The 25,607-nt window shown below is 38.1% G+C and overlaps 1 protein-coding gene across 3 annotated transcripts; it reads right to left on the bottom strand.

Moving 5' to 3' along the window:
* Positions 1–985: 985 nt before the first annotated feature.
* Positions 986–23,400, bottom strand: ZNF570 (zinc finger protein 570). 3 transcript variants are annotated; one of them, XM_014848763.3, is made up of 5 exons: positions 22,945–23,400; positions 22,045–22,128; positions 18,410–18,536; positions 17,988–18,083; positions 986–4,959 (listed from the first exon to the last, which is right to left on the bottom strand). In XM_014848763.3, the coding sequence occupies exons 2-5, from the start codon at positions 22,075–22,077 to the stop codon at positions 3,602–3,604; spliced, it is 1,614 nt and encodes a 537-aa protein (XP_014704249.1). In that variant the 5' UTR covers positions 22,078–22,128; positions 22,945–23,400; the 3' UTR covers positions 986–3,601. The 3 variants fall into 3 exon arrangements, with proteins under 3 accessions (XP_014704249.1, XP_070355130.1, XP_070355131.1); XM_070499029.1 differs by having other exon boundaries at positions 992–4,959; positions 22,045–22,238; positions 22,945–23,372; XM_070499030.1 differs by having other exon boundaries at positions 992–4,959; positions 22,045–22,216; positions 22,945–23,211.
* Positions 23,401–25,607: the final 2,207 nt, after the last annotated feature.

A 25,607-nucleotide genomic window follows, 5' to 3' on the forward strand; every position in this document is an offset into this window, starting at 1 on the left:
ACCTTTAACAAAGAAGAAAATCCTGCCATTTACAACATGGATGAACCTTGAGGACATTAAGCTGAGAGAAATAAGCCAGACACAGACAGACAGATATCATATGACTTGACTTATATGTCAACTCTGAAAAAAGTTGAACTCACAGTAACAGAGAGAATGGTGGTTACCAGAGGCTGGGCGATGAGGGAAAGGGGAGATATTTATCAAAGGGTATAAATTTCAGTTATAAGTTCTGAAGACCTAATATACAGCATGGTAACTACAGTTACTAATAATGTACTGTATACTTGAAATTTGCAAGAGAGTAGATCTCAAGTGTTCTCACCATACATGCCAAAAAATGGTTACTATGTGAGATGATGGATATGTTAATTAGCTTGATTGTGGTAATCATTTCACAATGTATAAATATATCAAAACATCACGTTGTGCACCTTAAATACACACAATTTTGTCAATCTACCTCAATAAAGCTGGGGGGAGAAAAAAATGATGGGGAAAAATACATAATGAGTAGGTTATAAAACCCCCAAGGTAAAAATACAGTCATTTTCAAACACTGACACATGGAAAGATAGTCACCAAATTGTTAACTGATTGGGGGTGGCCCTATGGCCGAGTGGTTAAGTTCGTGTGCTCCGCTTTGGCAGCCCAGGGTTCTGCCAGTTTGGATCCTGGGCATGGACATGGCACCACTCATCAGGTCACACTGAGGTGGTGTCCCACATAGCACAAACCAGAAGGACCTACAACTAGAATATACAACTATGTACTGGGGGGGGCTTCAGGGAGAAAGAAAAGAAGAAAAAAAAGATGATTTGCAACAGATGTGGGCTTAGGTGCCAATAAACAAAAAAAACCAATGATTGCATCTGGAAGTCTACTATATGTGAGCTTCTTTCTGAAGAGAATGGTGAATACAGATGAGACTACCAGTGGCATGCCTGAGGTATAAGGAGGAAATAACTGACAAAAGTAAATATTTAAATGTTCCTTATTTTTTTATTATGAAATAGCTTAAATATATGGAAAAATACAAAGAATAAGAACCTACCTATAAACCCACAACCAGCTTTATGGATTTATAAGAATTGGCCATATCTGCTTATTTTTTAAAGAAATAAATGATTAAAAGATTATCTCCCTTTGCATCTTTTCCTCATTTTTCTCCCTCCCCAGAGGTCACCACTGTTCTGAATTAGATGACAATTTCCATGAATGTTATTACACTACTTCTATATGGTATTTAGCCATGGAAAACGTACACAGCATCGATTTGCATGTCGTTAAACTTTATATAAAAAAGTGGTATCATATCATACAAAACACTCTCTGGTTCAGTTTCATTAGTATTGTTTTTAAGATTTATCCATGTTGATAGAAGTGTCTCTAGTTCATTCATTTTAACTTGGGTTCTAATATATTCACCCTCATGGTTATTCTGATTGCTTTAAAATTCATTCTCACAAACAAAGCTGAAGTGGACTTTCCTGTACCTCTCTCTGAACACAGGAGGAAAGACTCTGTAGAGGTTTAGGTGTGGAATTGCTAGGTCAAAGATTTATCCACATCTTCAATGTTACCAGATATTGCCAAATTATCCTAAACACAACTACTTCCAATAGTACTGTATTAACACCCCCAAATCCATCCTTTGTCTACTGATATGATCCATCTTTATCATATGCAAAATTTCTACACATAGATCAGATTCAATCATTTTCTTGCTGTTCTTAAGAATTCACACTTCACAGATGAATTTCGGAACAAAGTTGTTAGGTTCAAGGGCAAAAAGGCCCACTGAGGAATTTTGGTTTGAATTGCAATGAATTTGTGAATTAGGAATAACTGATAATTATCTTGCAGCTCTTCAACCTAGGCTATATAATACTCCTCAACTTTTTTTTATTACTCTTCAGTTTTCTGGATCTAGAAAATCTGTTGTTTTATATTTAAGTACAAGCATACCTCATAAATATTGCGGGTTCGGTTCCAGACCACCACAATAAGGCAAATACTGCAATAAAGCAAGTCACATGAAATTTTTGGTTTTCCAGTGCATATAAAAATTATGTTTACACTACACTGTAATCTATTAAGCATGCAATAACATTATGTCTGAAAAAAATGTACATACCTTCATTTAAAAACACTTTACTGCTAAAAAATGCTAACCAGCATCTGAACCTTCAGCAAGTTGTAATCTTTTTGCTGATGGAGGGTCTCATAAAAAATGCAATATCTGCAAAGCACAACAAAACGAAGCACAACAAAATGAGGTATGCCTGTATTAACTATCTCAGCCTCTGGAGCTTAACTCCATGAAGACAGGGTCTTTGATCACCATTGTCTCCTCATGCCTAAAACAGTGTCTGGCAAATAGCAGCTACTCAAAATCACTGAATGAATGAAAACCTATATGTATATATTTGTCTGCAGTTTTCTTCCCTTGATCCCCTTTTGGTTTCAATTTTACAAAAACTGAATAAAAAATTTATAAACTTTATATTTTTTCTATGGTATGGAACAGTTTAAATCCGTTTGAAATTTCCTCGATTCACTCATATGATTACCTAGGCCTGGTGCCTTTTTATGGGACAGTATGAATTTCCATGTTTATTGGTTTTTTGGAGTTAATTGTGATATGCTCTATTCATTTCTTGATCTAAATATAAGTTCTGTATTCTTCTCAGTGAATCCTCATTTTAATTGGTTTATTCAATTGATTCTCTTTAGAAACTTCCTAAAACTCATTATAAGTGTTATTAATTCTACTACTTGTGTCTATATTGATTACTCACCTAGAATACAAAGGCTCTCACTTATGTTCTAAAATTTTTAGGTTTTCTCAATTCTGACCTGCTGCTTCCCAGGGATGTTCTTTGTCCACTAAGGAATCTTGTTTTAGCTGTAAGGAGTACGAGTTAATATATGCTGAACATGTAGAACAGTGCCTGGTGCATAGTAGGCACTCAATACATATGAGCTATTATTATTTATAATGATAGCTGCTATATTTGATGCACTATGTGAAGTACTTTACATGCAAATTTCTTACTTAATATGCATCAATCTACAACAGACACTATTTCATTTAATACTCACATTTCTATAATACAGTATCCTTTATTATCCCTATTTTAAAAATTAAAAAACCCCTGAGGTTTGGAAAAGTCAAGCAAATTACTCAAAGTCACACAATGCCACACCAGTGGTAGAGCTAGGATTTTCCAAATCTAAGCTCTCAGTCCTGGGAAGTGCCTAGTGCCCACAGAGGGAGACTGGAATAAAACAAGGCTGAAAGGTATATAAGACCAGATAATGAAGTACCTCACAGGTAATTTTAAAAGACTGTGGATGTTAGCTTAAGAACAATAGCAAGCCAAAAAAAGTTTTAACTGGAGGGAATGATGTATGTATTCTTACACTTCAAAAAGATCAGCGTCGTGGGAAATTAATTTAACAGGACCAAAAGTTGATACAGGAAGACCTGTTAGAAAGTTATAGCAGTGATCCGGGTGAGATGAATTTTAGATTAGGGTGACAACATTAGAGATGGAGAAAAAGAGTATAAATTCTGGAAATATTGATGAGATAGGGTCTACAGGACTTGATGATTGACTGGATTGGGTGGTGAGAGTGACTCCCCAAGATGGATTCTCTGATGATGAGCAAGGTGTGCATGCTGCCTGAAGGTTTTCTTGCATTCCTTACATTCATAGGGCCTCTCTCCAGTATGAATTCTCTGATGTTGGGCAAGGGATCCACAGTAACTAAAAGCCTTCCCACAAACATTACATTCGTAAGGTTTCTCTCCAGTATGAACTCTCTGATGTTGAGTAAGGGATGAGTCATTGCTAAAAGCCTTCCCGCATTTAATACATTCATAGGGTTTCTCTCCAGTATGAACTCTTTGATGCTGAGCAAGGTAGGCAATCTGGCTGAATGCTTTCCTACATTCCTGACATTTATAAGGTTTTTCTCCAGTATGAATTCTTTGATGTTGAGCAAGGTGTGAATTCTGGCTGAAGGCCTTCCCACATTCCTTACATTCATAGGGTCTCTCTCCAGTATGTATTCTCTGATGTACAGTAAGGTATGCACGAAGGCTAAATGCTTTCCCACAGACATTACATTCATAAGGTTTCTCACCAGTATGAACTCTCTGGTGTTGAGCAATGGATGATCTATTGCTAAATGCTTTCCCGCATTCAATACATTCATAGGGTTTCTCTCCAGTATGAACTCTCTGATGTTGAGCAAGGTAGGCAAACTGGCTGAAGGCTTTCCTACATACCTTGCATTCATAAGGTTTTTCTCCAGTATGAACTCTCAGATGTTGAACTAGGTGTGCATTCTGACTGAAGGCTTTCCTACATTCCTTACATTCATAGGGTTTCTCTCCAGTATGAATCCTCTGGTGCTGAACAAGATTTGATCTCTGGCTGAAGGCTTTCCCACAGTCTACACATTTATAGGGTTTCTCTCCAGTATGAATTCTTTGATGAAGAGTAAGGGATGAGCTCTGGCTGAAGACTTTTTCACAGTCATTACATTTCAAAAGTTTCTTCTCTGTATACACACTCTTGGGCTTATAAGCCATTAAATTTTTTTTAAAGCTTTTCTTATGTGTATTATGTTTATGTACTTTCTCCTCTTTGGGAATTATCTCTTGTGTATGAAGCAGTGTGTTTGGATGGAAAGTTCCCCAAGATTTGTTATATTCTCGTCCTCTTTTATCAATAAGGGCTTCTTCACGAGTGATTGTCTCTTCCTTGAAACATGCCTTCTGAATCAATGGTTGCCTCTCAAAACGGGCCTCACATTTCCATTCTTCTCTCAAACTGGAGTAGTCAAGGCCACAGGTTGTAAGTTTTTCTATTATCTTCTGAGATGATTGTGCATCATAAATGTCCTGCTTTGGGGTTAATTCTTCAGTCTCACACACCGATTCCCAGCCTGAAAAACAATAAGAAAAAAATGTCTCCTCTCTGATGTACCAGAAGGTACATTTACGAATGTACATTCATAAAGTGAAGTATGTGAATTTAATAGCAAATAAAACCCACAAGAACACTGGCTTTCATAGTTGTAAAGTGTACAAGAACAGAAATTGAAAATAGGTCAGACAGAAACTTGAGAAGGAATGATCAGAACTATAAGAAAGTCAGTAGGTAAATCTCAAGTCAAGAAGGAATTATGGAAGGGGGTGGACTCAGCTATAATTTTGTGCATAAATGAATAATACAGGCACTGAAATAACCTCCATTCTTCTAGTTGCTTCTTTCAAGAAGATTCACTGAGCCTTGTGCTGTTCTAGATGCTTTTGATATCACAGTAAACAAAACAAAGATCCTTACACCTTCATGGACCTTACTTCTTGGGAGAGACAGGAAATACATGCTTAATAAGTAAATTTTATCGTATGTTAGAAGGTACTAAGTGCTACAGAAAAAGAAAAGCAAAGTAAAAGAGATCAGGAGTGTTGGTGAAGTCAAAAGTAGGAATTATTAATAAGTTAACATTTAAGCTAAGATTTGAAGGAAATGAAGAAGTTAGTCACTTAGATATTTGGAGAAAGAGCATTCTAGGCAGAAGAAATAGCCTAAAAGTTTGATTTGTTAGATGAATAGCCAGAAGACGAGCGTAGCTGGAGAGGAGTGAGTAGTAGGGGATGAAGTCAGGAGGCAAAGGATAACCAGATTATTTAAGCTTTCTAGGCTTCTTAAGGAATTTGGCTTTTACTCTGAGTGGGATGGAGAGCTACTGAAGTGTTTTGAGTAGAGGAGTGATACTGGAAGGTAGGGGCAAGGGGAGAAGCAAAGGGACCTACTGTTGTAGACCTACTGTTGTAGTAATCCAGGTGAGAGATGACAACGATTCAAACTAGAGAGATATCAATGAAGGTATAGCAAGGGAGTGAGATTCTAGGTGTATTTTGTAGGAAAAACCAAGAAAATATTCTGACAGATTAGATATGGAATGGAACAGAAATGATGAGACAATTATGCCTTCCAAATTTATGGTCTGAGCAACAGAAAGATGGAACAGGCATCAACAGTGATGGGAACAGCAGGTTTAGGTGGTGAGGTAGGGAAGATGCGGAGTTCAGTTTTGAACATAATAAACTTAAGGTATCCTTAGACTTTGAAATGGAAATGTTGAGAAGGCAGATGGACACATAAGACTGAGTTTAAGAGAGAGCTCTGGACTAGAGATTTTAAATTGGGAGTTCCCAGCATATAGATGTACTTAAGGAGGCTATATTACCAAGAGAATGAGTGTGGATAAAGAGAAGAGAAAGGAGCCAGGAATGAACCCTAGAGCACTCCAACATTAAGATATTTGGGAAAAGAGAAGAAAGCAAAAGAGATTAAGAAGGAATAAATGTAAACAACAAAAGAAATCAGGACTGAGAACATTAATACCACGGGATATTAAATTAATGGTTATAATAAAAATCAACTTGTTTGATGATTTATACTGAAAAGAATAAAATACACTACCAAAATTACACAAATAGTATTGGAATACATTAGTCAATAAAAGTCACAAAAATAATTAATACTAAGAACAACGGCTAATAAAAGTAACCATTAAAAAGAATTATGTATGTGTTATGACTTGCAAAACACCACAAATGAATCATTAGATAAATAAAAGGCACACAATACAAAGTAGAGGCTATGGGGGAGATATACTATTTGTACATCTTTATTTTTTTCAAATAAGAATGTAGTATGTTGCAATTTTAGAACCAATTTTATTTTACTTTTTTTTTTTTTAAAGATTGGCACCTGGGCTAACAACTGTTGCCAATCTTTTTTTTTTTTTCTGCTTTATCTCCCCAAACCCCCCCTGTACATAGTTGTATATCTTAGTTGCAGGTCCTTCTAGTTGTGGGATGTGGGGCGCCACCTCAACGTGGCCTGATGAGCGGTGCCATGTCCACGCCCAGGATCTGAACCCTGGGCTGCTGCAGCAGAGTGCGAGAACTTAACCACTTGGCCATGGAGCTGGTCCCATAGAACCAATTTTAAAAAGCAATAGAAGGAAGCATAAAGAAAATAACCTCAGAAGATACCTTTAACGTTGACAACAAAAACAAAGAGGGAAAACACCCTAGAAATAAACTTTACAAGAAATGAGCAAAAGCTTTACAATTCTAATGAGGGGCCCACCTCAAAAAATTTGAATAAAGGGAGAAAATGCACACTTTGCTTTCATATATAAAGAATCAACAGTGTAAAGCCATTAATTCTCACTAAATTTATCTATTTTTCATTCAATTACAATCAGAGCCTCATTGTGATTTTTTTAAAGAACTGTGTAATAAAGAATTTAGCAGGCCTTTGTCCCTGGTTCCCAGGAGGTAACCTCTAAACTCGTGGAAGGAGTGTCTTTGTTATTCATAGTGAGCCCCTTGGACCACACCTGACAGTTTATACTAATAAGGTGAGTCATTATGCACCCTGAGATATTTTTTGCTAATGAGATGACTCAGATGGAGGCTAGCCATGCCAGAAAGACCAAATGATTATAGGGTTGGAGCTTTGAGCCATCATGATATCAGCCTGACTTTTGGAAAGGGAAGGAGTGCTGGAGATTGAGTCACATTGGGTAATGTTTCACTCAATCATGCCTACATAATAAAACAAACAAAAACACTCTGGACACTGAAGCTCAAGAGAGCTCCCTGGTTGGCAATGTTCTTTTGAATACTAAGATAAAATGGACAAATTCTAAGAAACACACAATCTACCAAGACTGAATCATAAAGAAACAGAAAATGTGAACAGACCCATAACTAGTAAGGCAATTAAATCAGTAATCAAAAACCTCCCAACAAAGAAGAGGCTAGAACCACACAGTATCAGTGGTGAATTCTATCACACATTTGAAGAAGAATTAACACCAATTCTCCTCAAACTCTTCCAAAAAACTGAAGAGGAGGGAAGATTTCCAAACTCATTCTACAAGGCAAGCATTACCCTGATACCAAAGCCAGACCAAGACAGTATATGAAAACTAAAGACCAATATCCTTTATGAACATTGATGTAAAAATCCTCAACAAAATACTAGCAAACTGAATTCAACAGCACATTCTAAGGATTATACACCGTGACCAAGTGGGATTTATTCCTGGAAGGCAAGGATAGTTCAATGAAAACCAATGTAATATACTACATTAACAGAATGAAGCAAAGAAAACTATATCATCATTTCACTTGATGCAGAAAAAGCATATGACAAAATTCAACACCCTTTCATGATAAAAACACTCAACAAACTAGGAATAGAAGGAAATTACTTCAGCCTAATAAAAGCAATATACTAAAACCCCATAGCTAACATCATATTCAATGATGAAAGACTGAGAGCTTTCCTGTAAGATCACAAACGAAACAAGGAGACCTGCTTTCACCACTTCTAGTCAATATGGTACTGGACACTCTAGCCAGAGCAATTATGCAAGAAAAACAAATTTAAAACATCCCAATTAGAAAGGAACAAGTAAAATTACCTGTTCGTAAATGACATGATCTTATACACAGAAACCCTAAAGACTCCACACAAAAAAAACCTGTTAGAACTAATAAACAAATTCAGCAAAGTAGCAGGATACAAAGTTCACACACAAATCAGTTGCATTTCTAAACACTAAGAGTGAACAAACTGAAAAGAAAATTAAGAAAACAATTCCATTTACAATAGCATCAAAAAATAAAATACTTAAGAATTAACCAAAGAGGTGAAAGACACATACAATGAAAACTACAAAACACCACTGAAAGAAATTAAAGATGACATAAATGCAGGCATACCTCGCTTTATTGCACTTTGCAGATACTGCGCTTTTTATAAGACCCTCCACCAGCAAAAAGACTACGACTCCCTGAAGGCTCAGATATGATGGTTAGCATTTTTTAGCAATAAAGTATTTTTTAATTAAGGTATATACATTGTTTCTTTAGATATAATGCTATTCCACACTTAATAGACAACAGTGAAACATAAACATAACTTTTATATGCACTAGGAAACCAAAAAATTTATGTGACTTGCTTTATTATGATATTCACTTTACTGTGATTGTCTGGAACTCACCCCACGATACCTCTAAGGTATGCTTGTAAATGGAGACATGCCATGTTCGTGGATCAGAAGGGTTAATATTGTTAAGATGTCCGTACTACCTAAAGCTACCTACAGATTCAAGGCAATACCTCTCAAAATCCCAAAGATGTTTTTCAAAAACCAGAAACATTGATCCTAAAATTTACATGGAATCTCAATGGACCCTGAATAGCCAAAGTAATCTCAAAAAGGAAGAACAAAGTTGGAGGTCTCACACTTCCTGATTTCAAAACTGACTACAAAGCAATAGTAATCAAAAAAGTGTGGTACTGGCATAAAGAGAGACATACAGACCAATGGAAGAGAAAACAGAGAGCCTAGAAATAAACCCTCACACATACAATCAAATGATTTTTGACTAGGATGCAACAGCTTTCAATAGGGAAAGAACAACTTTTCAACAAATTGTGCTGGGAAAATTGGATATCCACATGCAAAACAATAAAGTTAGACCCTTATTTTACACCGTACACAAAATTTAACCCAAAATGGATCAAAGACCTAAATGTTAAGACCTAAATATTCCAGAAGCAAACACAGAGAAAATCTTCATGACACTGGATTTGGCAATGATTTTTTATGATGATACCAAAAGCGTAGGCAACAAAAGAAAAAGTAGACAAATTGGACTTCATGAAAATCAAAAACTTTTGTGCACTGGAGGACACAATCAACAGAGTAAGGCAACCCACAGAATGGGAGAAAATATTTATAAATGACAAATCTGAAAAGGGGTTAATATCCAGAATAATTAAAAAACTACAACTCAACAAAAACACAATTAAAAATAGGTAAAAGACTTGAATAGACATTTCTCCAAAGAAGATATGCAAATGGAGAACCACCACATGAAAAGATGCTCAACTTCACTAATCATTAGGGAAATGCAAATCAAAACCATGAGACACCACTTTATAGCCATGAGGATGGCTACTATTAAAAAAAAAGAAAAGAAGTGTTGGTGAAAATTTGAAGAAATTGTAACCCTTGTGCACTATTGGTGGGAATATAAAATGATAGAGCTGCTGTGGCAAACAGTATGGTAGTTCCTCAAAAAATTAAAAATAGCATTAACCTAAGAACCAGTAATTCCACTTCTGAGTATATACCCAAAAGAACTGAAAGCAAGGTCTCAAGGAGATATTAGTACACCCATGTTCATAGCAGCATTATTCACAACAGCCAAAAGATGGAAGCAACCAAACTGCCCATCATTAGACGGATGGATAAACAAAATGTGGTATATACATAAAATGGAATATTATTCAGCTTTAAAAAAGGTGGAAATTCTGACACATGCTACAACATGAACGAACCTTGAGGACATTATCCTAAGGGAAATAAGCCAGTCACAAAAAGATAAACTGTATGATTCCACTTATATGAGATACCTAGAGTAGTGAAATTCATAGACAGAAAATGGAATGGTGGTTGCCAGGACATGGGGAAGGGGAGAATGGTGAATTATTGTTTAATGGGTACACAGTTTCCATTTCACAAGATGAAGAGTTCTGTGGAAGGATGCTGGTGATAGTAGCACAACAATATCAATGTAATTAATGCTGCTCAACTATATACTTAAAAATGGTTAAGAGAGTAGATTTTATTACATGTATTTTACCATAATTAAAAAAATTTTTAGTCTGTTTTTAACACAAGAAAAAGAATACAATCCTTAATAAGGAACAAACTTTACAAATAAGCAAAAAGGACAAACAGTCCATTAAAAATAGGCAAATGATACAAAAAGACAACTTTAAAAATAACTTTAGGGGCCAGCCCAGTGGCTGAGTGGTTAAGTTCGTGCACTCTGCTTTGGCAGCCCAGGGTTCACTGGTTCAGATCCTGGGTGTGGACTTACATACTGTTCATCAAGCCATGCTGTGGTGGCATCCCACATACAAAATAGAGGAAGACTGCCACAGATGTTAGCTGTGGCAACAACAAACAATTGTGGCAAGGACCCACAATCTTCGTCAAGCAAAAACAGGAAGATTGGCAACAGATGTTAGCTGAGGGCCAATCTTCCTCACACACACACACAAAACTTTAAAAATGGGTAATAGGGGCTGGCCCCGTGGCCGAGTGGTTAAGTTCGCGCGCTCTGCTGCAGGCGGCCCAGTGTTTTGTTGGTTCGAATCCTGGGCGCGGACATGGCACTGCTCATCAGACCACGCTGAGGCAGCGTCCCACATACCACAACTAGAAGAACCCACAACGAAGAATATACAACTATGTACCCGGGGCTTTGGGGAGAAAAAGGAAAAAAATAAAAAAAATCTTTAAAAAAAAAAAAGGGTAATAAATGCATGTAACAGTAACAACCTCATCTATTCAAAGAAATGTAAATCAGGAAAATACATTGTGATATTATATTTAATCTATCACATTATCAAAAGGTGTGGATGTATTCTTTCTCATTCAGAGGGAATGTATATGGGTATAAAATTAGAGGGAGCAACACAGCAGTGAGTAGCCAGATCCTTTCAGTAGTGCATAGGATCCCTATCCAGCAATACAGCAGACTAGTAATAAAGACAAACCTGCCTGGTTAAAAATAAACTTAAGGGGCCAGCCCAGTGGCCGAGTGGTTAAGTTTGTGGGCTCTGCTTAAACAGCCCAGGGTTTCGCTGGTTCAGATCCTGGGCGCGGACACGACACTGCTCATCAGGCCATGCTGAGGTGGTGTCCCACATGCCACAACTAGAAGGACCCACAATTAGAAATATACAACTATGTACTGAGTGGCTTTGGGGAGAAAAAGGAAAAATAAAAAAATAAAATAAACTTAAAATGTTGTATAAAATATAGAAAATATATTTTTAGATGCGCTGCAAAGCTGGTAAGAAATTAAGGCAAACTTCCAGAGTCAAAAAGACTCCAGAAGGCACTTTCAAGTAAGTAAGGGAGGACTGAAGCTAGGAGCATCAGTTTATCCCTGCAGAGTAAGAAGGTCTTAGGGACATCTAACTGGAGTTTTAGGAAGAAAATACAGAGAATAGGGGAGTGGCACTATGTGAAGAAACAACCACTGATAATTACACGTAACCCACTAACGACTAGAATGTCAGACACAAAAATCATAATAAATCCCAACTAGAGCAGCTAAAATGAAGTTTACATTTAGATACATCATAGTGAAAATATAAAATAACAAGGACAAAAGACAGACATTTCCAAAAGTAGCAAGGAAGACAATATTAATGAGAACTGACCTCTCAATAGCAACAACAGAAGCCAGAAAAGAACGGGAATGATATCTTTAAAGTGCTGATAAAAATAATAACCATCAATTTATGATTGTATATATAAAAAAAGGTTCTTGCATCATAGCAAAATAAATTACAAAACAAATGAGCACAGTAATAATAACAAAACAGCTTATAGGAATACTATATCTATTGATAAAGGATTTGATTCAGGAAAAAGTTTTGGGACATAGGAAAGAACTGTGAACAAACAAAATGAAATGTGGGTAAATCTAAACAGCACTTACTAAACAAAATAATGGTCTAATTTTATAACCTCATGAAACAAAACATTAGTTTATGGGAGTAAAAGAAATAAGAACTGAAATGAGGTTAAGTGAAGTTAAACTATTCCAGGGTTCTTACATTTTCAAAGGGAGGAAAATAAAGATAAAGATTAACTTTAGATTTTGGTAAGGTGATTATAAATGTTAAATTTTCTAAGATAACCAATATAAGCATAGAAACAGACTGTATAACTTTCAAATTAGCAGATGGAGAAAAAGTCAAGAAACAAGAAAAAATGGAAAAAGGAGAATTTATAAAAGAAAATAGGATGGTAGCAATAAATCTAATTCTATTAGTAATACCAAAAAGAAGTAACTGACTACCATCATTTAGTTAAAAGATATAGATTATCAGACTGGACTAAAAAATGTTTAGTTATATACTGTTTACAAGAGACATAAAAAGCAAGAGAGTGAAGGGGTGGAAAAAACTATACCAAATAAATATTAACCAAAAAAGGCTAATATAGCTATATTAACACTAAGCAAAATAGTTAAGGGAAGAATCACCACTAGGTTTAAAGAGGATAATAACAATATATGGAAGAATTCACCAGAAAGACAAAACAATTCCAAAAATATATGACCTAATAAAACACTGTCAGAATATAAAGAACCAGTGGTCAGAATTACAAAAACATGTATGTATTCACCATTAGGGTAGAAGTTTTTAACGTCTCCCTGTAATTGACTCAAAGAGATTTTTTTAAAAATCAATAGAGACACACAAGATTTGACCAGTAAAATTAATGAAGTTAGTCCAATGAACATATATCAAATGCTGAACTCCACAACCAGAAAACAGATGTTATTTTCCAGGACACACAGCATATTCACCAAAATTAACCCCTAAGACAGAAAACAAGTTTCAAAGAATGTCAAAGAATATGTATTAAACAGACAACATCCTCTAACCACAATGTAGTTAAACGAAACAAAAAACTTAAATTTGGAACTTAAAACTTTCAAATAATTCATAGGTCACGAAGAAATGAATAGAAAGTAGAAAATGCTTAGATATACATGATAAGAAAAATACTACATATCAAAACATGCAGAATATACTCCTAATACAGTCTTAAATGCTTATAATAGAAAAGAGAAAGCCTCAAAAACAATGAATTATCTAATTTTAAAAGTTAAAAAGAGAGTAGCATACATAAATGTAAGAGGAACGAAATAATAAAGAGGAGAAGTACATGAAATTTTTTAAAAAGAGAGGATCAGTGAAGTGAAAAATGTCTGAAAACAACTAAAAATTGCTAAACCCCTGGAAAGATCTGTTTCTCCCTTTTTGGAAGGAAAAAGAGGTCATAATTACATATACTAGCAACTTTAGATAAGAGAAAACAATGGACAACTTTACCTTGTAAATTTGAAAACTTATATGAGAAGTATAATTTTTTAGAAAAAATACCATAACTCCATGACTACAGAGAAATAGAAAACATACAATCTTCTAACAACAGAAATTGAATTATTAGTTTAAATTCTTTTCACAAGAAAAATCCTAGGCCAAGATGAACACAGTTCTACCAAATATTCAAAAGACAAATAATTTTCACTTTACACAAATTCTTCTAAGGAAGAAAAAGAAGAATATTTACCAACAGATTTTACGAGGCTAGGACAACCATGATTCCAAGATCTGACAAGATAAGTACATGAAGGAAAAACTGAAGGCTAACCTCATTGATAAACACAGATGCAAAAAACTTAAAAATATTACAAATGGCAGCCAGTTATGAATGGAAAAGATATAGGGGGCCAGCGGCATGACCACGTGGTTAAGTTCATGTGCTCTGCTTTGGCAGCCCAGGATTTCGCCGGTTCGAATCCTGGGGGCGGACACGGCACTGCTCATCAAGCCATGCTGAGGCCGCATCCCACATGTCACAACTAGAAGGACCCACAACTAAAAAAAAAAAATACACAACTATGTACCAGGGGGCTTTGGGAGAAAAAGGAAAAGTAAAATCTTTAAAAAAAAGAAAAGAAAAAGATATACAGATGGGTTTTCTCAGGAATACAAGGTTGGTTCAACATTAAAAACCTAATATGCAAATCACATTAACAAATGAAAAACTAAAAACCATCTAATCATCTACAGATACAGACAACCATTTGTTAAAACTCAAAAGCTTTCTACGATCAAAACTCTAGCAAACAGTCATGAAAGGGTATCTATCAAAAACCTTTAATTATCAGAATTATTAACAACAAAATATTAAAGCACTTTCACTGAGACCAGAAGTGGACACGAATGCCACTATCACTACTTCCATTCAGACTATACTGGAGATCTCAGGCAGGGCAAAAGGAAAAAAGAAATTCAGAGTACAGAAATTTAAAATGAAGAAATTGCCATTATTCACAGATACGCCTGCCTACAGAAAAAACTCCAAAGAAATCTAAAAATTACTAGCATTAATGGGAGACCTTGGCAACATTGCTGGATATAAGGTCAATGTATAAAAGGTAACTTCATTTCTATAGATGAGCACCAAATGGAAAACACAGACAACATTTAACAGCAACAAGACTAAGATGCCTAGGAATTAATCTAACAGAAGACGTGCATGGTCTTTATGGAGAAAATTATAAAACATACTGAAGGAAATTTAAAAATCTAAACAAATGGAGAGAGAAACCTGTTTACAAATAGAAAAATTTCCAAAATTGATATATAAAATAAAATTTGAATCGAAAGCTAATAGCTCTTCATTGTTTTCTGGTGGAAACTGACAAGCTGACCCTAAACTTTATTTAGATGGTCAAAGGGCAAACAAGAAATTCTAAAGAACATAAACAAGGTATAGGGACTTGCCCTAATAGACAGATAACTGAGTTATAATAAACTATTTTAATTAAGCCAGTGTGGTACTGACATGAGGAAACAGAGATCAATGAAATGGAACAGAGCACAAAATCAGACCCATAAATTTACTATAACCTGATATATTAAGAGGTAACACTCAGAACAATGAGCAAAAGAGAGCTCATTTCTTCAAAAAATGTCTGGGACATCTGGTTTTTCATAAAGCACAGAAATTAAATTCTTACTTCAATCTCAAAAATCAATTTTGATTGGATTATGGCCCTAAATATAAAAGGAAAACCTTTAGCAGACAATTTGAGGATATCTATGGGACTTCAGCATACAGAAAGGTTTCTTAAAACAAAATGAAAAATATAAACTACAAATGTATATATAAAAGATGACCTTGCTAAAAATGGGCAAAAGACTTGAGCCAGAATTTCACAGAAGAGGAAATCCAATGGCCATTTCAAATATGAAAAGATGCCTAATTTCTTTAGCTATCGCGGACATTCAGATGGCAAGGAAAAGGAGGTAATATTTCATTCACACCAAGTTGGCAAAAGTTTTTTCAATTTGTCGATTCTGTGTGTGGAGCAATAAGTGTTCTCACACACTGCTGTTAGAAATAGAAATTAGCACAAGCACTTTGGAGAGTAAAATAGCATTATCTAGTAAATCCCTAGCTATATTCTCTACATGAACTCCAGCACACGTGCACCAGTAGTCACATATAATAAGGTTATAGCAGTAACATGTATAACAGCATAAAACTGAAGCAACTCAAGTGACCTTCAATGGATAAACTGTGGTTTACACAGTGGAATACACTACACTTCAGCAGGAAAAAAAATTCAATGAACCACAGCTACTAAAATCAACATGGATGAATCTCAGGAATATGATTCGGAGTTAAAAAAGTCAAAATTACACGTACAATATGATCCCATGCACAAAAAGCTGAAAATATGCAAATATAAGTATTTTGTTTAGGGACACATGACACAACTATAAGGAAAAGCCAAGAAATGACAAGCAAAATTGTAGGCTAATGGTGACCAAGGGAAAGGTGGGGATCGGCCATCAGGCAGGGGCCCTCAAGGGCCTAAAATGACTGACAATCTTCTATTTCTTAAGCTAAGAAGTAGGTACATGGGCTTTTGTTCTATTATTATTTAAACTACATTTATATGCTAAAATACATTTATGTGCGTATGATTTATTTAATAATAAATAAAATTTAATCATATATTCTTTGACACTACAGTTCCACGTAATTTTTTCTTAGAAAATTGCACAAGGACATAAAAGATTGGGGAGAGGGGGTGGGGGGGTTGACAGAGGTGTTTACCCTAACCCGAATCTTCTTCTGAACTTTAGTCCTGCATTTGACCTTAATGCTTTCTATGTCTGTCTGAAAATCCGTCCTATATGACAAAGCTAAACTCTGAATCTCTTCTCCTTCAAATGTTTTCCAGCTTCTGACCTGTGTTTTTGTTAAAAACCATCATCTCCCGAGTTACCCAGACACCTCTGCCTCTCACTTCTTTCTCTGAGCTTCCTTTATGTCAGCTTTCTTTTCACATACGCCATTTACAGCTATATAGGATCTGCTACTAGCCTTTCAGCTGTTTGATTATTTATATAGATGTATATATATATTATATACACCCAGAATCTTGCAAGTGCTCTGTTTAAAGTACCAATTTGATGAATGTTGATTAAAGGAATGGAAAAATGAATGAACTGACCATTAAGAGAAAAATGAGGCATTTGGACATACACTCCTACCACTACTGCCAAGTGTCGCTTAATGCCGGGGATACATCCTGAGATGTACATCGATAGGTGATTTCATCGTTGTAAGAACATCACAGAGTGTATTTACACAAACCTAAATGGTACAGCCTACTGCACCTCTACTGCACTAATCTCACAGGACCGTCATCACAGATGCGGTCCATCACTGACTGAAACATCACTATGCAGCACATGACTATAACAACAGCAGCTAACAGCTAGTGAGTTCATAACATGAGATACAAACTAATCAAAGCACTTTAAAAGCATTACCCTATTTTACAGGTGACAAAACAAAAGCACAGAGAGGTTAAGTAACTTGCCCAAAATTTTACTGCACATAAGTGTCAAGATTTCACCGTGGTACTCCAGTTACAGCTGTCTGTAGAGCTCAGAAGTTTATCAGATTAGCAAAAGATTTTTTAAAGACTGGAAGACGCTTATGAAACTGGAAAGGAACGGGATTCAGAGAATAGATAAATGAGTTACTAGAAAGGAGGGGGCAAAGTGTGAAAGGGGAGAGAGTTAAAAATAACAAATTTGGGAGAACATTCTAAAAGGTCCACAGTTTCTACTAATACCTAGAACATTTGAGAAGACCATGCCAATAAAGAAGAGTGAAGAGGTGATACCTTTGAGTCAAACTGAGCTGTCACCTGCAAAGGTTTCTCCTGCCCATTTCCTCTTCACTCACCTGAGCACAAGCCTTTTGCCAGCTCTCTCTTCACCATCCAGGGCTCTTTCCCTTGTTCCAACAACAATATCACACTTGGCTTAGAAAAGCAAAGTCCTGCACAGAAGTAAAGAAACAGAATTTGGTCATGTTGTGGATATCCCAGAACTCACATCCAATCCTCTGATCATAAGGGAAGATGGAGCTCACAAGAAGCCAGAAAAAATGTGGAAAAGACAGGTATTCAAAGGACAGGGAAGCTGAAGCTTCTGACGTAGATTACTAACAGACCTATCCATTGCTAACACTACAAATATTAAACCATTACATTGGCAGACATTCAGCCAAGAATTGTAGATGCTATCCAAAAATTACAATGGCGATAGACAGCAAAGAGCCCCTGTGCACAGAAGCTCAATTATGCAAGGAGAAGATGTTCTTACCCAGTGATACCAAGATCCTGTAGTTCTCCAACATCACGTTACTGTACAGATGCCTTTGAGAAGAATTTAGACAATCCCACTCCTCTTGGGAGAAGTCTACGGCCACATCTCTGAAGGTCACCAATTCCTGAAATGAAACAAATAAACAAAGTGAAATGACCTCATCTCTCACCATACTCACCTCCTTCATCCTGCCCCAGGCACACTGGCCTCCCGCTGATACTACATCCTCGCATTTGTCAAGTACCTTGCCCCTCAGGGCTTTTACTTCTGAGATCATTCTGTGTAAAAACAGCAATGCTCCTACCCCACTTCCCTATTCTCCTAACCTTGCTTTATTTTTCTCCACAGCACTCAATTGTTATTTATAGCCCACTCCCCAACCTCCACTGAGATGTAAGCTCCATGAAGGCAGAGTACGTTTTTGTTTTGGTCACTGCCATGTCCCCAGTTATGGATCAGTATCAGGCACACGTGAGGCATTCAAATATTTGCCAAATAAACTTAAGTAAAAATGAGTCGCTTGAAAAGTTCAAGAAGCTATAAGAGGATTAAAAATGAGACCAGAGGGGCCAGCCCCGTGGCTGAGTGGTTGAGTTCACGTGCTCCGCTTTGGTGGCCGGGGTTTCGCCTGTTCGGATCCCGGCGCAGACATGGCACTGCTCATCAAGCCATGCTCAGGCGGCGTCCTACATGCCACAACTAGAAGGACCCACAACTAAAAACGCACAACTATGTACCGGGGCACTTTGGGGAGAAAAAAAGCAGGGAAAAAAAAAAAAGGTTTTTTTCAACACTCAGTAATCTTTTTTCTTATTTAATTATATGAAGTTTTGTGAATCTCTCCCTCTCTGCCCTAGCAATAACATCCCTCATATGTTGCAAAAACGTTCCTTTTTAGAGTTTGGTTCATACGGTATATATGCTTCCAAAATGTTTAAAATTTTCTTATATAAGCCTTAGCTTATATATATATATATATATATATAATAACTGTATATTTTTATATATGACATACACATTTTTCAACTGATTCTTTGACTTAAGTTAATTTACACCGTCAATGAAAACAATTACAATGTCACTATAAGGAGCTTAAATTCTAACCTTAAAATATCTGACCTCTAACAAATGACAATAATACTTAGTTTCAAAGTCCATTCATAATTACAGTCAAACCAGTCTGAAGCATAACAAAGCTCCCTCCACCTTTATGCCCTTACAGAAACATGGCTCCCAGCTGAGAGGACTACTTTCCCCAAAGCCCTGGCACTTGCCGACTGTCTTATTTCCCACCTTCCTTGTACCACAGCACCGGAGCTGAGGCAGGTGACCTCTCTGCACCTTATGCTTGTTTCCAGACTATGCTCCTCTCTCCTCCCTAAAAGACACCTATCTCCTGAAGTCAGACTATATCATCACTATCCCTCCTTGTTTCAGTTATCTACCAACGCCAGGAAGATACCAATTCTCCGTCACTCCTTGCACACTTCAGCACCTGGCTCACTGTCACTCTCTCCAATGCTGCTACTATCATAATCTTTGGTCATTTCAAGATCCATATAAATAATCCTCCCAACAACCTGGCCTCTCAGTTCTCCAACCCCCTCTCCTCCAATATGTTGTCCTCCACACTTCTACAGTCATCTGCTCCCATGGTCATGCCCTAGACCTTGTCATTACCAGGAAGTACCAAACCCGCCATAATCTCAACTCTCCCACTCTGACTTCCACCTCCTACTATAACTTTTGCCCTCTGTTACCCCAATTAGGATAATTCTTTGAACCTTCAGAACCTACAAACCACTGATCTTACCACATTCTCACTGCTTCTTATTCCTGCATCCCCTCACTTCCTAGCACAACCATTATGCATACATCCTCAACTTCCCTACCCTCTCTCACTTAACTGTATTCACCTAGGTAAACCACAGCCATCTCTCAGCATACTCTAGTTAAGTACCCTGAACAGCTAACTTTGCTATAGAAAATCATACCAACCATGCTAATTGGTCTCACTTTAGATTCATGAGCACTAAGCTCAACCGGGCCAAAATGCTACCTACATGATACATTTCTCTAGTCCATTCATTCCACCACTCTCCTATATGACCATTTGCTACTTTCCCTTCACAATACTTCTACCCCATCCTTACTCTCAGCTGATGACCTTGCTTTCCGTTTCACTGAAAAAACAAAAGTCATTCTAAGAAAATTTCCACAAACTCACACAACATTTACACATCTACCTGCTTCTGTGCCCATATCCTCTAACTTGTTCCTACTACTATCAAGGAGCAGCCCACTTTCCCAGCAAAGGCCAATGCCTCCACTTGTACATTAGATCTCAGCTCCTCTCACGTACGCAAGCACAGTGTTCCAGCAATTCCCTCCTCTCTCCTCTTCATCTTCAAATTTCCTTCTACTGAATCTCATCAGCCTATCAACATATATTCATCTTTAAAAAACCTTGTTGACCAGTTTCTCCTTCAGTTATTACCCATTTCCCTTCTCCCCTTATAGCTAAATTATTTGAAAGAGTCATCTATACTTTCTATTATTTCTATCCCCACCGTGAATAGGAATGACATAATACGACATGTGTAACAGATCACTTTGACTGCTCTGCTCAGAATAGACTAAGAGAGTAAGAGTGGAAGTAGAAAGACAAGTTAGGAGAGTACAGCAGAAATAATCCAGGTGAGAGATGACAGTTCAGACCAGAACGGAAGCAGTGGTAGTAGTAAAAAAAGTGCTCAGATGCTGGATAATTTTTGAAGGCGGAATAAACAGAACCTCCTGAGGGAAGACTTAGCATGAGCAACTGAGCTTGGGGAGGATGTGAGTTTTCTAATTGGTTTCCCTGTTTCTATCTTTGTCCCATTTGTTTTATTCCCAATAGTAGCCAGAGCGATCCCACTAAAATGAGAATTAGATCACGTCATTCCTATGCCCCCAAACTTCCAATGGCTCATTTCAATCAGTGTGAGATGTTTGAGTTTGAGGTATCTATCACATAAGAAAATGAAGATGCTGAGTAGGCAGACAGATATACAAGTCGAGAGGTCAGGAGAGAGGTCTGGGCTGCATACAATTTGGTAGCTGTTGGCATATCGATGGTACCTAAAGCCATAAGATAGGATGAGATCACGAAAGGAGTGAGTGTAGACAGAGCAGAGGACCAAGGACTAAGCCCTCTTACCTACTAGGTGCTTAATAAAAATTTGTTACATAAATGCACAATGTTTGGGCAGAGACTAGAATGAATAAGTTGGTCTGTATCTGGTAGAACAGCATTCCAGGTAGAGGGAACAGCAAGTTCAAGGCCATCAGTTAAGAACATACTCAACCCACTACGAGGAAGCTAGCATGGCTGGAACTGAGAGGGTGAGTTACAGATAGGGTGAGAAAAATTAGATAAGGTCAGAGGGATAGTCAGGGACCAGATTATGTAGAGCCTTGCAGGCCAAGGCAAGGACTTAAGCATTTATCCTGAATGACGTACGAATCCACTGGAAAGTTTTAAGAAGCAACATGACTGGTTACCCAGAAAAGTTTCAGCAGAAGGAAAGTTAATGTCTGCCTTGTTTGGAAAAGCAGGAAAATATTTCAGAAAAGAGAAAACACCAGCCTACCTGGTACATGGCTTTCAGAAGTCCAACCGCCATTCTTTCCTCCTCTTGGCTCTTCTCTTGGGAAATGGGAGTGTCCTTAGATGACTGAGATGGAGAAGAGAACATGAGAAAACAGGCTTTCCTTGCAGCATCCAGAATCACCAGCCTATAATTTTTCGGCTTCACTTTCCTCCTGTTAAAGAGAGGAGCATCCTCTCCAGTAGAGAAAAAGCATAATGGAGACCTAGGAATTTGTCTGCATACTATTTAACCCGTGCCTAAATCACTTCCTAATTTATTATTACAACAATAGATTTTCTAGATTTTACAAATAACAACTCCCAGGAATGTAATCATTTACATAAAGACACACAACTAATAAATAACAGCACCAAGATCAAATAAAGGTCCTTCCGACTCCACAGTCTTTCTCCTCTCCAATGTATCAGCGGTTCCGAAACTTGGTCGCACACTGTCATCACTCCGCTAGCTTTAAGCTACACACGGTTTCACTCAGTCTCCCCGACCCCGGCCCCAATACTCAACAATTCTGAAAAACTACAGCGCCAACCACCGTCTTCCACACATCACAGTCAGCGGCCATGGGTATGCTCACAGTCTCACACGGTCACCGGCTCCCATACCCCCAAGCCTCAAATACTAGGTGTCACAACCGACGGTCTCACACACCTCAGTCACAAAGAGGCCGAGGGCTCGGCAACACCGCCACCCACAGTCTCACACGCTGCGGCACCATCGACTCACTCGCACCCACAGTCACACAGGTACGTGAACACGCACATCGGGTGACAGTCTCACAGTGCACGGCATCAACCACGGCGTCACACGTAGAGTCACACAGAGGGCCCGGGGGGCCGGCGTTCGGGCGACCCACAGGCCACTCCTCAGCCCGCTCCCTACCTGCAGGACTGTACTGCTGGCAGATCCCCGCCCCGCCCCGAAGGCTCCGGCAATCTCCACTCCGGCCCACCTCCAGCCCTAGGAGACGGATGGACTCCAGCCCCCGTGGGCCCGGAAAGAAGCGACTGGGCCTCCGGAGGACACAAAGGGGCCACCGGCCCGGCGCTCGCAGAGGCCACTGGGAAATGTAGTCCTGCCCAGAAAACGCCGCCGCTGGGGGTTCGTAACGCCGGCCTCTCGCTGGCCCTGCAGGAGCCCAGAAGTCCGGAATCTTCTCAGCTCCGAGCCTGCGTCCGCCACGGGCACGGGGCCGAGCCGGACGCTTGCCGGTTGAGACCAAGTGCGCAGGCACAAGCGCTCGGCCCAGCTCCCTTAGCAACCGGGGCGGAGAACTTCCAGGCGCGGGGCAGCCGCAGGGGGCGGGGTCTGCGTGCGAACGCTGGTGCACGCGCGCCTACGCAAAGTGGGTGGGAGGCGCGTTCCTAGCAGAGCGGAGGTATCCGAAAAAGGGGGCGGGGCGTAGGGTGCGCAAGTGCGCATTAGACTTCCGCCCAGTCCCGCCTCCCCCGGTGCGTTCCAGGTTCCGGACTGGTTTACGTCGAAGACGGGCGGGGGCGGGGCAGAGAGTGTCGCTCTTTGCGTGTGGTTCTTGTTTTTGTGTTTTGGCGGTGGTGGTTGAGAGTGTGTCCCCTTTTCCTAAAATGGCTCTTCTGCAGGTATCTTCAAAGTTCCGTTACTCCCTACATTCAGATACAGATGTCGCACTTCCAAAGAGGGCCTGCCCATCACACCTCTCCCCTGGGGCTCCATGGCTTCTTAACCTGACTCTATATCCCCTTAGAACAGTAGTGTTTACATTTTAAGTTTTTGTTTATTATCTCCTCACAACAAGCTTCTGTCACCTGTGATTTTGTGAGTTGCTGCCTGACCCTTTGATTCTGTGATTGTATGTGTATTTTTGTGAGAGTAATTATGTAAAATTCTTCTGTGGGTTGGGGTGTGCATGCTGCGATCCTGTGACCACGTGTGTGCTTCTGTGTTTGACATTTGTGATGTTAACTGGGAGAATGTGCTACGATAGAAAGGGAATGACTGGTGGAGAGTGGAGTAGGAGTGTGATAGATAGTGCGTGGGACACGTTGAGGATTAGACTAATGGATGTGGGTTTCTGTGGGGAATTCTGCCCTGTGGTATCTGATTAGAAAGCTCCTGACTATATGCCAGATGTTGTTTCCGGTGCTGGGATAGACACAGAGAAAATCAACTTAAAAATAGTGAATAGAATATCAGTGAGGGGAAGGGCGACTTCAAGAGGCCTAATATATGTGCAATTGGATAACAAATAGAAATCTGGATCTACACAAAAGAATGAAGACTGCCAGAGATGGTAACTACAGGATACACATGTAAGACTTTCTTATTATATAAATCTTACCAAAAGATAAAGTACTGTTTAAATAAAAATAAAAAACAATGTAGTTAGGGTTTTTATATCTATCTATCTATACATGTATAGAAGCAAATTGTATGACAACAATAGCACAAAGACCAGGAGAAGAGAAGGAAATGGAAACAAACTATTGTAAGGTTCCTATAGTCTATGTGAAGTAATATGATATCACTTGAACAAACACTGTGATAAGTAAAAGATGTACATTCTAAGCCTTAAAGCAACCACTAAACTAACAAGAGTTGTAGCTAATAATACAACAAGTGAAATAAAATGGAATCATAAAAAATATTCAGTCCAGGGGCTAGCCAGTGGCCTAGTGGTCAAGTTGGGCATGCTCCACTTAGGTGGCCCAAGTTTGCAGATTCAGATCCAGGGCATGGACCTACACCACTCACCAGCCATGCTGTGGCATTGACCCACATATAAAATAGAGGAAGATGGGCACAGATGTTAGCTCAGGGCTAATCTTCCTCAGCAAAAAACAAACAAACAAACAAAACCAAAATTCAATCCAAAAAAAGTCAGAAAGTGCAAAAGGGAACAAATAACAGATGGGAAACAAATCACAAAATGGAAGGTTTATATCAATAATAAGATTAAATATAAGTGATCTGAACATCCCAATTAAGAGGCATTGAATGTTAGATGGGATAAAAAAAGCAGGACTCAACCAAATGCTGCCTATGAGAAATTCACTTTAAATATACCTATACCAATAGGTTAAAAGTACAAGGATGGAAACAGATACACTATGCTAATGCTGTGTAAAGAAATCTGGAATGACCTTGGATTTGGCAATGGATTTTTAGATATATCTGACACCAAAAGCATAAGCAACCAAAGAAAAAACAGATAAACTGGACTTCATCAATATTAAAAACTTTTGTACACAAAGCACATTATCAAGAAAGTAAAAAGACAACCTACAGAATGGGTGAAAATATTTGTGAATCATTTATCTGATAAGGGTTTAATGTCCAGAATACATAAAGAACTCGTAAAACTCAACAACAAAAAGACAAAGAACCCATTCAATAATAAGCAAGAACTTGAACATGTTTCTCTGAAGAAGATATACAAATGGCCAATAAACACATAAAATGATGCTCGACATCATTAGTAATTAGGGAAATGCAAATAAAACCACGAGATACCACTTTACACCCACTAGAATGGGTATTATCAAAACAACTGAAAATAACAAGTGTTG

Source organism: Equus asinus, chromosome 26 (assembly GCF_041296235.1).
Source record: "Equus asinus isolate D_3611 breed Donkey chromosome 26, EquAss-T2T_v2, whole genome shotgun sequence".
Classification (NCBI taxonomy): Eukaryota; Metazoa; Chordata; class Mammalia; order Perissodactyla; family Equidae; genus Equus; species Equus asinus.